Consider the following 15131-nt stretch of genomic DNA (forward strand, 5'->3'; position numbering starts at 1 on the left):
CGTTGTCTGTGGCGAGGTGTCCGCCCTCGCCCACCAATCGGACATACCCAGTTCTGGGCTGGGAGACCTTCCCCTGTCACCCCCCCTCAAGCCACAGAACCCGAGTGGGTGAGGAGGGTTGGCCTCAAAGGTAAGCCGTATCTCCCAACTGGGGCCACAAAACCCTGAGCCGGAAGCCTCGGGCCTTACCAGTCACCTGAAACGGTGCCTACGAATGCTTACCTGGCCACTCCCCCAGTGGAGAGCCCACCCGGAGCCGCCACAGGAGGGCGACAAGCCTCTGCTTATTCGCTGTCCCCCCACCTGTGCAGTAAACATTCCCAAATGCCCCTTCGCAGATCAGCCAAAAAGACATCATTGCCTAGTTCAGTGAGATGAATGCCGTCCGCCCTGTAGAGTGTCCCCTGAGCAGGAGAAATGTCGGGGTGGATGATGGTCCGGTCGCCCTGTTTGATCAGGAAGTTCCCGATCTCTCTGTTGACCTTTTTACGGGCCTTATCCATGGCACGAGGATCCAAGCCATCCCTCCAGACCACTCTAGGCAACACGTTGGACCAGATAATGGTGATTCCCGGCCAGCGACACCAAATCACCCGCAAGTCCTCCCAAGCTTGAAGAATCAGGACCTTGCCTTTCAGCAGGCCTAAATCGTTCCCCCCTAAGTGTAACACTAGAATCTGTGGGGGAACCTTCACCAGCCCTTGCTGGAATAACGTGGGCAGGAGGCACTCCCAACGCATCCCGCGTCTGCCCAACCACTGAATGGTGGCATAGCGGCTGAGCCCTAGCTGGGATCCGCAGCTGGAGGAGGCCCTCCGACCGGCCCAAAAAACAATACTGTGCCCGCAGATGAGCACCTTCATTGGATCACTCGCACTCCAGTGATCTAGAAGAACAAGAAAAGTAATGAATGGAAATGTCCACCCAAGCTTAGGGGTGCACGAAAGCCACTTACCTGGTCTCGCAGCTTGCTTCCTGGTGGGGGGGAGGCGCTTCGCTGCTCCCCCCGAAGTTCAGGCCGGGGGGGAGGCTTCCCACCTCGCCCGACCGAAATTCAGGCCGGGGAGGAGGCGCCTCGCCTCGCCCGGCCATGAAATAAAAAGTTAAAAAAAAAAAAACGCCCCCGTGATAGGCTACGTGACGATTAACGTAGCCTATCACGGCTAGATCTGCAAAGTCAGCCGTGATAGGCTACGTAAATCGTCACGTAGCCTATCACGGGTGACTTTAAAAAAAAAAAAGCGCGTACGCAAATGGCGGCCCCCATAGGGAGCCGCCATTCGCGTTCCTTATTTGGTCGCTGTAGTCTACGTAAAGATTTACGTAGACTACAACGAAAATAAGGGCAATGCAAATAGCGTTGCCCTTATTTTCACCATAGTCTACGTAATCTTTAAATAGACTACAGTGACCAAATAAGGAACATGAATGTCCCTATGGGGGCCGCCATTAACCGTACGCGCTTTTTTTTTTTTAAAGTCACCCGTGATAGGCTACGTGACGATTTACGTAGCCTATCACGGCTGACTTTGCAAATCTAGCCGTGATAGGCTACGTTAATCATCACGTAGCCTATCACGGGGGCATTTTTTTTTTTTAACTTTTATTGGAATGGCGGCGGCGGCAGCCAGTCGAAAGACCAGCTGCCGCCTCTGCCCCTGTCGAAGACCTGACGAACCGCCGCCGGGACCCGCCACCAGGAAGGACATTTGGGAAAGGTAAGTCCCGTCCCGGGGGGGGGGGCGCGGGGGGGGTGGAGAATTTCTCCCCGAAACTACTTCGGGGGCCGAACACGTTGGCACTCGGCCCCCCGAAGTTTCGGGGAGAAATTCTCCCCCATCCCTACCCAAGCTAAGGGCCCAACAGTGGCCTCACGTATGCCAGATATGCCTTGGAGCGCCACCTACCGACCGACTGCACCTTATCTGGCATGAACCCCAGAGACGCAGCAGTGGAGGTGGCCCCAATCTGGAAGGAATGTGTGCCGAAACAAAGAGCACCCAAACCCAGCGCCTTTAATGCTCGCTGTGTGACTGCCCAAAATTGATATTTGCTTAAAGGAGAAGAGTCTGTATGGCAAAAAAGGGGGCTGGGCAGGTTTCCCCGAACCTTCAGAAAGTCCCTCAATGCCGTGACCGGGCAGAGGTCCGGCACGGGGGCTGGAAACAGGGACACGCTGACGCCCCTTCTCCCCTGGTCAGTCTTGGACCTACTAAGCTGAATAAGGGCTCCCTGCTGAGAAAACTGTAAGTCATTAAACTGCAAGGCTCATCCAGAGAGGTCGCCCTTAGTGGACACCACCAACTCCGATATCCGGAATGCCCCAAAGAATGCTGTAAGAGCTGCAGCATGAAATAACAAGGCTTCTTGAGGGGATTTGCACAAGGAAGGCCACAGATCCCGCAAGCTCAGCAATATGTCTGGTGACAGAGGGCGTCTAGGGTCAGGAGGCACTGGGGACCCCCTGGACCAGCCCTGAAGCATCCGCCGGACCCGGATGTCAATGGTGTTATCTGCTACACCCTTCATTTTAGACCAGAAGGCAAGTGCAGCAAGCCTACCCCCGATGGTCTGGGCCGCTAGGCCCCGCCTGTGGGCATGCACGCAAAACTGCAGTAGGTGATCGACCGGTATTGGCCAGCACTGTGGAAGATGTGAAGCCACCCGGAATGAAAAGAACTCCCTACCTGACCTGGCGTAAGCCGCTCTCGTGCTGGGGGCTAACGACAGAGCAGAGCAGAGCAGAGCAGAGCAAGCTGCTCCAGCTGGTCCAGGGACTACAGAAGCAGGCAAGCTCCCAGAGAGCGAGCGAACAGAGCGAGCAAACAGGGGGAGCAAACAGGAGTTGGCCAGGGGAGTTGCAGTGGTTGAAGAGACAAAGGAGACAAAGGAGACAGAGGCTAAGAGGTAAGTGGGCTGCAGGAAGCCCAGGGGGCTGCCCTTTATCCTTCTGATTGGCTGTGAGCTCACCAGGTGCTTCTGAGAGCTCCAACTGAATTGGAGGGGTGTGGCCTGAGTACTCCCAGCAGCTGACTGGGCGGGAAGCTTCAGTCTGTTTCCCGCCTCCCAGCTGAGCAGAGCAGAGCAGAGCAAGCTGCTCCAGCTGGTCCAGGGACTACAGAAGCAGGCAAGCTCCCAGAGAGCGAGCGAACAGAGCGAGCGGGCAGGGGGAGCAAACAGGAGTTGGCCAGGGGAGTTCGGCAGGGGAGGTCAAGGGGGAGGCCCCTAACATTTTTTTTCATTTTTTTATTTTTTATTTTTTTAACTAACTTTTTTCCATTTATTTGTCTTCTAACACACACTTTCACACCAGTGGGACTCTGCTTTTAACCTCTACTGAGTAGAGGAGCAGGCACAGGCTAGTCTAGAACAATCAGAAAGCAAGACACAAAAAGGGAAAAAAGGCTATGGAAGGACAAGACTCTCCAGTGGTGGTAACCTGCAAGGTGTGTGCAATGTTTGTTTTCTTGCCTGAGAACAACATGGCCTACACCTGCAACAAGTGCAAGTTGATCACGCTGCTGGAAGAAAAAGTAAGTGGACTGGAGCGGCGACTGTCGACCCTCCGGGGAATAAGGGAACACCTAGAGTTCTTGGACAGAATGGGGGAACTACAGCAGCAAAGGACAGACCAGAAGCTTGAAGAGCAACAGCAAGATGAGGCAGTGGGAAATGCTGAGGTGAAGAAAAATGGAATAGAGGATACTCCTTGGAAAAGGGTGACAGTTAGGAGAAGAAAAACTAGACGCCACTCTGCACCAGTGGAAGCAGTGGAGCTGTGGAACCGATTCCAGGTACTTGCGGATGAGACTGGAGGACAGCTTGCAGAGGAAGAATCACAGGGGAACCTGCATGAGAGTGAGCAAGAGGCTAAAGGTCAGTCAAACAGAGGCGATGAAACCCAGGCCTACAAGAAGAAGAGAAGAGTGGTAGTAGTGGGAGACTCCTTGCTGCGTGGGATCGAGACCCAAGTATGTCACGAAGACCCATGGACTCGCCAGGTATGTTGTCTCCCGGGAGTACAGATTAGAGACGTGACTGAAAGGTTGCCTGCACTCATAAAGCCCACTGACAGGTATCCCTTTCTTCTCATCCATGTGGGAACAAATGATACCGCCAAGCGGAGCTACAAAGAGATCATGTCAGACTTTGAAGCTTTGGGAAGGAAACTCAAGAACTTTGGGGCCCAGATAGTTTTCTCATCCATCCTTCCAGTAGTTAGAAGAGGGATAGAAAGGGAACGAAAAATACTCTGGGTGAATGACTGGCTACGAAGGTGGTGCCAACGAGAGAGATTTGGATCCTGGGACCACGGGCTATACTTTCTGGAAGATGGGCTGTTGGCTAGGGACGGGTTGCACCTCACAAAGGCTGGGAAGAATGTGTTTGGCCACAGCATGAAGAACTTCATCAGGAGGGCTTTAAACTGAATCCTACAGGGAAGGGAGATGTAATGTTGGGGGTAACAGTGGACGTAGGCGCATGTACTGCAACGGAGAGAACAGCTCTGATAGCGCCCAATAATAGTCTTCAGACACATGTAGGAAGAAAGCCAGACTATGAAGCACATGGTCTTCGATGTCTATATACTAATGCTCAGAGTATGGGAAACAAACAGAACGAACTTGAACTCTTAATACAAGAGGGAAATTATGACCTGATAGGTATAACTGAGACTTGGTGGGATGACTCTCATGACTGGAATACAGCAATTGAAGGATAGAACTTGTTCAAAAAGAACAGGAGGAACAGAAAGGGAGGTGGGGTTGCACTGTATGTGAAAAATACATATCTCTGCACAGAAAGACAGGAGGAGGAGCTTGGTAGCCCCATCGAGAGCATCTGGGTTGAAATAAATGGAGCAAAGAATAAAAGGAACCTGGTGGTCGGAGTCTACTACCGGCCACCCAATCAAGGAGAAGACAAGGATGAAACTTTTGAAAAGCAAATAGCCAATGTTTCAAGGAAGCATGATGTAGTAGTAATGGGGGACTTCAATTTCCCCGATATTTGTTGGGAGACAAATTCTGCAAAACATGGCCCCTCCAGGAAATTCCTGACTTGTGTGGCGGATACCTTCCTCCTACAGAAAGTAGAGGAAGGAACTAGAGGATCGGCTATCCTTGACTTGATCCTAACCAACAGAGATGACTTAGTGGATCAAGTAGCAGTTACAGGAACTCTGGGGGAAAGCGACCATGTTGCACTTGAGTTCTTGGTTCTAAGGGAAGCAAAAGCCGATTGTAGTCAAACGCGTACCCTGGATTTTAGGAAAGCTGATTTTCATAAACTCAGAACAATGATCAGCAAGGTCCCATGGCAAGCGACGCTAACGAGAAAAGGAGTCCAAGATGGGTGGGAACTTTTAAAAAAGGAAATTCTCAAAGCACAATCACAAACAATTCCAACAAGAAGAAAAGGTGGAAGACAACAGAAGAAGCCAATGTGGCTTCACAAAAAGCTTAGGGATGACCTGAAAACAAAAAAGGACACATATAGGAAGTGGAAAGAAGGCCAAGTAACAAAGGAAGAGTACAGGCAGGTAGCACAGAATTGCAGGGATGGCGTCAGGAAGGCTAACGCGGAGAACGAGCTGAGGTTAGCGAGGGATGCTAAAAACAACAAAAAGGCTTTCTTCAGCTACGTACATAGTAAAAGGCAGAGGAAAGAAATGGTGGTTCAGCTATTAAATAAGGATGGCAAAACAATAACAGATGACAAAGAAAAGGCAGAGGTGTTCAATTCCTACTTTGGCTCAGTCTTCTCCCAAAAGAGGGTCTATGACCCCCCTGGCAAAGGCGAAGTACAGGCTGAAGGGGCAGGATTGCAGCTTGAGATCGACAGGCATATGGTCAAGGAACACCTCATTACTTTGAATGAGTTCAAATCTCCAGGGCCAGATGAACTGCATCCTAGAGTCATAAAGGAACTGGCAGAAGAACTCTCAGAACCGCTGTCTATTCTCTTTGAGAAATCATGGAGGACAGGGGAAGTGCCAGATGACTGGAGGAGGGCTAACGTTGTCCCTATCTTCAAAAAGGGTAAAAAGGAGGAACCTGGGAACTACAGACCAGTCAGTCTGACATCAATCCCTGGGAAAATTCTGGAGCAGATGATAAAGCAATCCATCTGGAAGCACCTTGACAACAATGCCGTGATTACTCGAAGCCAACATGGATTTGTCAAAAACAAGTCCTGCCAGACAAATCTGATCTCATTTTTTGATCAAGTCACCTCCCTTGTAGACCGTGGGAATGCTGTAGACATCATATACCTCGACTTCAGCAAAGCTTTCGACAAAGTGCCCCATGATATCCTGATGAGCAAACTAGCTCAAAGTGGGCTAGATGAAACAACGATCCGGTGGATCCACAGTTGGCTACAGAATCGGACTCAAAGAGTGCTTATCAATGGGACCTTCTCAAGCTGGGGAGAGGTAACGAGTGGGGTACCGCAGGGCTCAGTCCTGGGCCCAGTGCTCTTCAACATTTTTATTAATGACTTGGAGGAGGAGGTGCAGGGAATGCTGATCAAATTTGCAGATGACACAAAATTGGGAGGGATAGCTAATACTTTGGAAGACAGAAACAAAATTCAAAGTGATCTGGATAGACTGGAGTGCTGGGCAGAAAACAACAGAATGGCATTTAATAGGGACAAATGCCAAGCTCTGCACCTAGGAAAAAGAAACCAAATGCACAGTTACAAGATGGGGGATACGTGGCTCAACCACACTACGAGCAAGAAGGATCTTGGAATTGTTGTCGATCACAAGCTGAATATGAGCCAACAATGTGATGTGGCTGCAAAAAAGGCCAATGTATTTTGGGCTGCATTCATAGAAGCATCGCTTCCAAATCCCGGGAAGTACTAGTTCCCCTCTACTCAGCACTGGTTAGGCCTCATCTGGAGTACTGTGTCCAGTTCTGGGCACCACACTTTAAGAAGAATGCAGACGAACTGGAGAGGGTTCAGAGGAGGGCAACAAAGATGATCAGGGGACTGGAAACAAAGCCCTATGAAGAGAGACTGAAAGAACTGGGCACATTTAGCCTTGAGAAGAGAAGACTGAGGGGAGATATGATAGCACTCTTCAAGTACTTGAAAGGTTGTCACAGAGAAGAAGGCCAGGATCTCTTCTTGATCATCCCAGAGTGCAGGACACGGAATAATGGGCTCAAGTTACAGGAAGCCAGATTCCGGCTGAACATCAGAAAAAACTTCCTGAGTGTCAGAGCAATACGACAATGGAACCAATTACCTGGGGAGGTGGTGGGCTCCTCCACACTGCAGGCCTTCAAGGCGAGGTTGGACAGCCATCTGTCAGGGATGCTCTGACTTGGATTCCTGCATTGAGCAGGGGGTTGGACTCGATGGCCTTGTACGCCCCTTCCAACCCTACTATTCTATGATTCTATGATTCTATAAGAAGAAGAGAAGAGTGGTAGTAGTGGGAGACTCCTTGCTGCATGGGATCGAGACCCAAGTATGTCGCGAAGACCCGTAGACTCGTCAGGTGTGTTGTCTCCCGGGAGGACAGATTAGAAACGTGACTGAAAGGTTGCCTGCACTCATAAAGCCCACTGACAGGTATCCCTTTCTTCTCATCCATGTGGGAACAAATGATACCGCCAAGCGGAGCTACAAAGAGATCACATCAGACTTTGAAGCTTTGGGAAGGAAACTCCAGAACTTTGGGGCCCAGATAATTTTCTCATCCATCCTTCCAGTAGTTAGAAGAGGGATAGAAAGGGAACGAAAAATACTCCGGGTGAATGACTGGCTACGAAGGTGGTGCCAACGAGAGAGATTTGGATCCTGGGACCACGGGCTATACTTTCTGGAAGATGGGCTGTTGGCTAGGGACGGGTTGCACCTCACAAAGGCTGGGAAGAATGTGTTTGGCCACAGCATGAAGAACTTCATCAGGAGGGCTTTAAACTGAATCCTACGGGGAAGGGAGATGTAATGTTGGGGGTAACAGTGGACGTAGGCGCATGTACTGCAACGGAGAGAACAGCTCTGATAGCGCCCAATAATAGTCTTCAGACACATGTAGGAAGAAAGCCAGACTATGAAGCACATGGTCTTCGATGTCTATATACTAATGCTCAGAGTATGGGAAACAAACAGAACGAACTTGAACTCTTAATACAAGAGGGAAATTATGACCTGATAGGTATAACTGAGACTTGGTGGGATGACTCTCATGACTGGAATACAGCAATTGAAGGATAGAACTTGTTCAAAAAGAACAGGAGGAACAGAAAGGGAGGTGGGGTTGCACTGTATGTGAAAAATACATATCTCTGCACAGAAAGACAGGAGGAGGAGCTTGGTAGCCCCATCGAGAGCATCTGGGTTGAAATAAATGGAGCAAAGAATAAAAGGAACCTGGTGGTCGGAGTCTACTACCGGCCACCCAATCAAAGAGAAGACAAGGATGAAACTTTTGAAAAGCAAATAGCCAATGTTTCAAGGAAGCATGATGTAGTAGTAATGGGGGACTTCAATTTCCCCGATATTTGTTGGGAGACAAATTCTGCAAAACATGGCCCCTCCAGGAAATTCCTGACTTGTGTGGCGGATAACTTCCTCCTACAGAAAGTAGAGGAAGGAACTAGAGGATCGGCTATCCTTGACTTGATCCTAACCAACAGAGATGACTTAGTGGATCAAGTAGCAGTTACAGGAACTCTGGGGGAAAGCGACCATGTTGTACTTGAGTTCTTGGTTCTAAGGGAAGCAAAAGCTGAGTGTAGTCAAACGCGTACCCTGGATTTTAGGAAAGCTGATTTTCATAAACTCAGAACAATGATCAGTAAGGTCCTATGGCAAGCGACGCTAACGGGAAAAGGAGTCCAAGATGGGTGGGAGCTTTTAAAAAAGGAAATTCTCAAGGCACAATCACAAACAATTCCAACAAGAAGAAAAGGTGGAAGACAACAGAAGAAGCCAATGTGGCTTCACAAAAAGCTTAGGGATGACCTGAAAACAAAAAAGGACACATATAGGAAGTGGAAAGAAGGCCAAGTAACAAAGGAAGAGTACAGGCAGGTGGCACAGAATTGCAGGGATGGCATCAGGAAGGCTAAAGCTGAGAATGAGCTGAGGTTAGCTAGGGATGCTAAAAGCAACAAAAAGGCTTTCTTCAGCTACGTGCATAGTAAAAGGCAGAGGAAAGAAATGGTGGTTCAGCTATTAAATAAGGATGGCAAAACAATAACAGATGACAAAGAAAAGGCAGAGGTGCTCAATTCCTACTTTGGCTCAGTCTTCTCCCAAAAGAGGGTCTATGATCCCCCTGGAAAGGCGAAGTACAGGCTGAAGGGGCAGGATTGCAGCTTGAGATCGATAGGCATATGGTCAAGGAACACCTAATTACTTGGAATGAGTTCAAATCTCCAGGGCCAGATGAACTGCATCCTAGAGTCATAAAGGAACTGGCGGAAGAACTCTCAGAACTGCTGTCTATTCTCTTTGAGAAATCATGGAGGACAGGGGAAGTGCCAGATGACTGGAGGAGGGCTAACGTTGTCCCTATCTTCAAAAAGGGTAAAAAGGAGGAACCTGGGAACTACAGACCAGTCAGTCTGACATCAATCCCTGGGAAAATTCTGGAGCAGATGATAAAGCAATCCATCTGGAAGCACCTTAACAACAATGCCGTGATGACTCGAGGCCAACATGGATTTGTCAAAAACAAGTCCTGCCAGACAAATCTGATCTCATTTTTTGATCAAGTAATCTCCCTTGTAGACCGTGGGAATGCTGTAGACATCATATACCTCGACTTCAGCAAAGCTTTCGACAAAGTGCCCCATGATATCCTGATGAGCAAACTAGCTCAAAGTGGGCTAGATGAAACAACGATCCGGTGGATCCACAGTTGGCTACAGAATCGGACTCAAAGAGTGCTTATCAATGGGACCTTCTCAAGCTGGGGAGAGGTAACGAGTGGGGTACCGCAGGGCTCAGTCCTGGGCCCAGTGCTCTTCAACATTTTTATTAATGACTTGGAGGAGGAGGTGCAGGGAATGCTGATCAGATTTGCAGATGACACAAAATTGGGAGGGATAGCTTATACTTTGGAAGACAGAAACAAAATTCAAAGTGATCTGGATAGACTGGAGCACTGGGCAGAAAACAACAGAATGACATTTAATAGGGATAAATGCCAAGTTCTGCACCTAGGAAAAAGAAACCAAATGCACAGTTACAAGATGGGGGATTCGTGGCTCAACCACACTACAAGCGAGAAGGATCTTGGAATTGTTGTCGATCACAAGCTAAATATGAGCCAACAATGTGATGTGGCTGCAAAAAAGGCCAATGCTCTTTTGGGCTGCATTAATAGAAGCATCGTTTCCAAATCCCGGGAAGTACTAGTTCCCCTCTACTCAGCACTGGTTAGGCCTCATCTGGAGTACTGTGTCCAGTTCTGGGCACCACACTTTAAGAAGGATTCAGACAAACTGGAGAGGGTTCAGAGGAGGGCAACAAAGATGATCAGGGGACTGGAAACAAAGCCCTATGAAGAGAGACTGAAAGAACTGGGCATGTTTAGCCTTGAGAAGAGAAGACTGAGGGGAGATATGATAGCACTCTTCAAGTATTTGAAAGGTTGTCACAGAGAAGAAGGCCAGGATCTCTTCTTGATCATCCCAGAGTGCAGGACACGGAATAATGGGCTCAAGTGACAGGAAGCCAGATTCCGGCTGAACATCAGGAAAAACTTCCTGACTGTAAGAGCAATACGACAATGGAACCAATTACCTGGGGAGGTGGTGGGCTCTCCCACACTGGAGGCCTTCAAGACGAGGCTGGACAGCCATCTGTCAGGGATGCTCTGACTTGGATTCCTGCATTGAGCAGGGGGTTGGACTCGATGGCCTTGTAGGCCCCTTCCAACCCTACTATTCTATGATTCTATGATTCTATTCTATGACTGCAGGATGGCCTGTTCCGCCTCTTCCAGCCAATTTCCCACAGAGCGGCTGGCATGGTGTCCGGAATAGCCCGCACCCAGGGGGCCAGTTCTCGGAAACGTTGCACCTGGTTTCGTGACAATGCATCAGCCAAGGCATTATCCATGCCAGGAATGTGTCATGCATGGAATAAAATATTAAAACGCAGGCACTGCAGAGTGAAAGCCCGAAGCAAGGACATGACCCTACTGTTGCGCAATGACAAAGAATTAATGACCTGGACAGTGGTTGGTTGTCGCACCAAAAATGCACGACAAAATTAGCAAGCTGGGCTGCCCATAGGTGTGCGGCAACATATATCGGAAAGAGCTCTAAGAAAGTAAAGTCTCTTCCGACACCTAGGGCTAACCACTCAGCCGGCCAATGTGCGTGGCACCATCGATCGCGAAACACAACCGCAAAGCGTAGGGCCCCAGATGAATCTGAATGTATCTGAAGTTCTGCTTCCAATAGCAACTCCTTCCTCCAGAAGGAAACGCCATTGAATGCGTTAAGGAAATGCAGCCACACAAAAAGATCATCTTTCATGGCTGATGATAACCGAATGCGATGGTGTGGCAAACGCAGGCCCCGCATGGCGTTACAAAGGCGTCTAAGGAAGGCCCTGCCAGGGGCAACTACCCGACAGGCGAAATTAAGATGCCCAACAACTTCCTGCAATGCCAACAGCGTGACTTTCTTAGAATGAAGCATGTGCTGTATCCTATCCTTTAGGGCCTGTAATTTGTCCGCCGGAAGCCTACACAACTGATTCACGGAGTCCAGTTCTATGCCCAAAAATTTAATAGTGGGGGAAGGGCCCTCGGTTTTTTCCTCCGCCAAAGGTACACCCAGCTCATTTGTGAAGGAGGAAAATTCCTGCATTAGCCGTGCGCACTGGGGGGTGCCAGATGGACCTGCAAATAGGAAATCGTCGAGGTAGTGCACGATGCTATGGGACCCGGTTTTATCAATCAGAGCCCATTCCAAAAAGGAACTGACCTTCTCAAACATAGCACAGGACACGGAACATCCCATGGGTAGGGCCCTGTCGACGTAGAACTGACCAGAAAAACTGAATCCTAAAAGGTCGAAATCATCGGGGGAAATTGGCAAGAGGTGGAATGAGGATTTATTGTCGCATTTTCCCATGAGGGCCCCAGGGCCTTCACCATAGATACTGCCGCATCAAACGGCATGTAGTGAAAAGAGCACAGGTGCTCAGGAATGGCGTTGTTCACAGACTCCCCCCTGGGGAAGGACAAGTTGTGGATCAGCCGGTATTCACCTGCGGCCTTTTTAGGCACAATGCCCAAAGGGGAGACCCTGAGGTTGGGGAAAGGAGGGGAATCGAATGGACCAATGACCCGCCCCGTGACCACTTCCTTATTGATCTTATCCAAGACTAGGTGTTCGAAGCCTGCAATAGATTTCTGATTCCGGCAAATTTGGGCCTGGTGTTGGCCCTGAAACGGAATCCTAAAACCCAGGGAAAATCCCTCTTCCAAGTAGCGGGCGTCCTTCCAAAGCGGGTAGAGCTTCAAAAGGCGCCGTAGGGGCTGCAACTTAATTGGACTGGGTCCCTTTTGGCAGAGGTTGTGTGCTGCCCCCAGGCTTCCTACCACCCTGCCATTCACGATTTGGGCCCCGCTGACCTTTGGCCTTTGGGCAGCCAATGAAGGCATGTTGTCCCCCACAAATGGAGCACGCGTGGCGAAATCTGCATGGGTTTTTAAAGTAGACGCCCTTTGAACCAAACTCCCAACAGAGAGCACGGTGTTGAACCAGCTGTCCCACCCCAGCCTTAGGGGCTGAGGCGGGCGTCGGCTTAGCTAATATGTGCCCACTATCAGATCGCTCGCCAAAACCCGGCCTGTCATAAACTGCAGCCAAAGATCCTGATCTTTGGTGTCCCAGCGCAACGTGGGGTCAAATGCCGCCCGCATACGGAAGGATTCATCGTAGGCCAGCCAGGCTCCACCCTCGTATTCGGTGTAGGCCCTATATATAACATCCAAATACTTAGTGAGGACCCAACCACGCTCTGGGTGCTTTTGCTGAATGACACCCATATATATTAAAAAGCCGGGCAGCCAATTTGCCCAAGTGCATGACACCTTCTTATGCCTGACCCTCTCCTGATCCCTATCGCCAGATTTCTCCCCTTCCTTTGTTTCAGACTCACGGAATAACAGGGAGAAGATGTCAACAAATTCTCCCCGGAGTATTTTCTCTTTTGTTGCTGGCAATAGGTGATATCCCAGGGGAGTGGATGTACCTCCGGTCGGGATTGCCCTATTCTCTACCTGGGCATAAGGGTCATTGCTGCCCACCCCAAGCTCCTCGGAGCTCCTGCCTACGGGGCCTTGCCACACAGCTGCGCAGGCAGCCATGGCAGATGGGGCGTGCTGAGGAGCCACTCTGTCACTGGCCAAAGAAGGCTCAGCAGCTGGAGGGGTTGCGGGTGCTCCCCCCCCTGTAAACCCCACCTGAGAGGTTTGGAGCAGGGATGGGGGCCCCCTGGGATTGGGCAGATGCAGGGATGCCCATCGTAATGGCGGCCCCACCCGGTGTGGCATGGCTTAGTGCCGGGAGTGTGTAACCTGAGCTGAAGCAGTGGGGTGGTACACCAGGGTGAGGGAACCCTGGGATGCCCCCTACTGGGGAGTGAAAAGGCCAACTCATCCCCGCTGAAAAGGGGAACCACCCGTATGGCGGGAACTGATTACAGCCAGTCGTTGGCACGGACCCCCCCAGGGACTGAAACCTCACCTGAACCAAGGTTGTTTGCCATGTCAGGGATCTGGCTGCGGTCGAAAACTGCAGGAGCTAGAGGGACGGGTGCCGGCGACCCTTGCACCGGAGGGGGCTGCTCCGAAGATGAGCATGCGAGCGCTGGGGCTGGTGCAGATGCTGTTTGCCCAGTGACGGTGACGACCTCCTTGGAAGCCTCGATTGCTGCCAGCCTCTCTGAAATAGATATTAATAGATCCTTGCGAGCTTGCCCTCTAGTAACCCTTGAAGTCCGGGGAGCCCGCCTGGCAGGGGTGATTAATGCAGGGATCCCTAAGTCCCGTTCAGCAGCCTCCAGTCTGGCCAGAATGAGGGCCATGTCTTGATCCTCATCGTCAGATGAGGAAGAGTCGGCCCTATGGAAGTAGCGCTTAGCTGGGGGGCAGGGGGCTTTAGCTGGGGGGTAAGCGGCTTTGCCCTTGCCTTCCCCCCCCCCAAACCCTTCTTGGGTGGCATCACTGTGTGTTGGGAGATCTGCCAACTGGCTTTAAATGGAACCCTCAATGAAATGTGCTTACCTATGGATATATTTGGTATGTTTCCAATTTCTCTTTCTATAATTCTTATTTATTTATTTATTTATTGGTAATAATATTATACTATTAATTGCATGTAAATTAATTTGTTTGTTTGCTTTGTCTTTCGTTACTGTTATTCTTTATATGAAATCACACCCTATACTTTCCAGGCGAAGCCTTGAGCCTTATTTGTGCCCCCCTTAAACAACTGCTCCCCCCATTTTTAAAAAAAAATTATTTATTTATTTATTTATTTTTATAATTTATTTTCTCCTCCCTCCCCCTTTCTACCTTTATGAAGCAAAGGGGGGGGGGGTTGAAGGCACAACAGGCCACTAGGGGGCAGCAGAGTGCTAAAGAAAGCCTGGGAAAATCTCAAGGCAGCCGCAGATAAACGGCCCATGGAGGTGAAAAGGAGGAGGTAAGCCCAGGCACCAGAACCCTTTCCCTTCCCTCACCTTAAAAACAGCTTCCTGAAAGCGCTGGGAAGCCAACGGAGACCCCCCCAAGCCCACACAAACATGCAACTGGAAGGTGTGATGGAGCGAGAAAGGAGCGAGAAAACAGGAGACTTTCCCCTCCTGAAATCAGCTGGGGGGGGAGAAATGCCGCGGAAACCAGAGTGGGGAGCACCAAAGAAAGGGGGAGGGAAGGGTGAAAAGCCTCTCACTTGTGCCGGGGAAGGGGTGCAAACCATGCAGCTCAATAGCTGCCTTGTCCCGGGAATGCCGCCGCCGCGCCGCCAAGCAGCCGCCTCATACCGAAGGTACCGCCGCGCCGCTGCCTCGTCCCTGGGGTTGCCGCCGCCGCGCCATTGAGCCGCCGCCTCGTCCCTGGGGCTGCAGCCGCTCCG

At 50.3% G+C, this 15131-nt stretch overlaps 1 protein-coding gene and 1 pseudogene across 1 annotated transcript; both read right to left on the reverse strand.

Annotated features, from left to right (window-relative positions):
• Positions 1 to 284: 284 nt before the first annotated feature.
• On the reverse strand, positions 285 to 1932 carry LOC146357080 (uncharacterized). Its single transcript, XM_084844130.1, has 2 exons — positions 1908 to 1932; positions 285 to 886 (listed from the first exon to the last, which is right to left on the reverse strand). Exons 1-2 carry the CDS (start codon positions 1930 to 1932, stop codon positions 285 to 287), a joined length of 627 nt encoding a protein of 208 aa, XP_084700256.1.
• A 336-nt stretch (positions 1933 to 2268) lies between these two features.
• LOC146357081 (uncharacterized) lies at positions 2269 to 12652 on the reverse strand (annotated as a pseudogene).
• Between the last annotated feature and the right edge of the window lie 2479 nt (positions 12653 to 15131).

This window comes from Heloderma suspectum, chromosome 1 (assembly GCF_057233095.1).
Source record: "Heloderma suspectum isolate Gila_16-S chromosome 1, 16-S_ref, whole genome shotgun sequence".
Taxonomy (NCBI): Eukaryota; Metazoa; Chordata; class Lepidosauria; order Squamata; family Helodermatidae; genus Heloderma; species Heloderma suspectum.